At 23.6% G+C, this 1,324-nt stretch overlaps 1 protein-coding gene across 1 annotated transcript; it reads left to right on the forward strand.

The window, feature by feature from the left end:
• Positions 1–13: 13 nt before the first annotated feature.
• LOC111034682 lies at positions 14–1,318 on the forward strand (the record flags this gene model as incomplete). The annotated part of the gene is made up of 5 exons (XM_022316007.1): positions 14–125; positions 332–418; positions 706–951; positions 1,083–1,201; positions 1,269–1,318. Coding segments are annotated over exons 2-5 (487 nt in total), but the record flags the coding sequence as incomplete, so codon positions are not given.
• Between the last annotated feature and the right edge of the window lie 6 nt (positions 1,319–1,324).

Raw genomic sequence — 1,324 nt, forward strand, 5'->3', positions numbered from 1 at the left:
TAGGTACCTAATGTATATAAATTTTATAGGAAATTAAGAAGGATAACCATTTATCTAAAGACACTGAAACTACTGAATATGAAATCGAAAAAGACTACAATTTAAATCAAACACATTCAAATGAGGTAAGAACTATAGGAGTTCTAAATATTATTAAATATAATTCTTGTATTTTAAATGTACTTATATACTAAATGTATTTTTTATTTACTAATGTACTAAATGTACATAAAAAATACATGAATATTATATTATATTATCTTATTCATTAAATTAAATTAAGGCTGTTGACTTTTAAAGATTTTTATATATTTTTTTTCATAAATTAAAGATTGAAGACATAAACATGCTTCATTCCCACAATAATGATATTAGTTCCTTTGTGAATAAAAATTTGTCTGATGCTGATAAACATCTGGTAAGCTTAGTTCTAATATTTTATAAATTGATAATATAATTTTATTTCACCTTGTAAAGATGTAAGAATAGGTATATTACTTGTATTATTACTATATTTAATTTTCAATATCATAATCCTTCTTACCACTAATATAATAATTAAATAATTTGCATCTTTACTACAGGTTGGATATTAGTTTTAATAATATTATAATTTTAAAACAAAATTGGTTACACCTATTTTTTAGTTGTACTATGACTATCTAGGTATATATAATATATTTATATATCTAATGATTTTTTTAGGTGCTTACAAATTTGTGGGTACCACCTTCCAACTATATATTTCCATTAACTACAAAAAATATGAAACGTGGGCTACGTTTCCAATACAAATGGCTTAATGAATTCCAATGGTTAGCATATTCTGAAGGAAAACATGGTGCGTTTTGCAAATATTGTGTTCTGTTTGCTAAAGTTGGGGGAAAAAATGGTCAGCCTTTGGGATATTTTGTTAAAACAGCATTTGATACATGGAAAAAAGCTAAACAAGTAATTTATTACTCTTACTTACCTATTGTTAATTATTATAAGTATAATAAATAATAATTTACTTTTATCTTTCAAAGTACGAGTACTTATTGATAGGTATCTACTAATGTCTAATTGAATGATTATTTTAGGAATTTCGTGAACATTCAGAAACTATATATCACGTATCATCCACTTTAGATGCTGATCATTTTTTAAAAGTGTTTAAAAAAACTGAACCATCAATAATTAATCAATTGGATACTGATAGGTATGTTGTAAGAACTAAGAAATTATATGTTTTATACTTTTATATTAATTAAAATTATTTGAATCAGATTAAAACAAATACAAGCTAATAGGAAACGTCTCATTCCTATAATTGAGTGTATTC

This window comes from Myzus persicae, unplaced genomic scaffold (assembly GCF_001856785.1).
Source record: "Myzus persicae strain clone G006 unplaced genomic scaffold, MPER_G0061.0, whole genome shotgun sequence".
Classification (NCBI taxonomy): Eukaryota; Metazoa; Arthropoda; class Insecta; order Hemiptera; family Aphididae; genus Myzus; species Myzus persicae.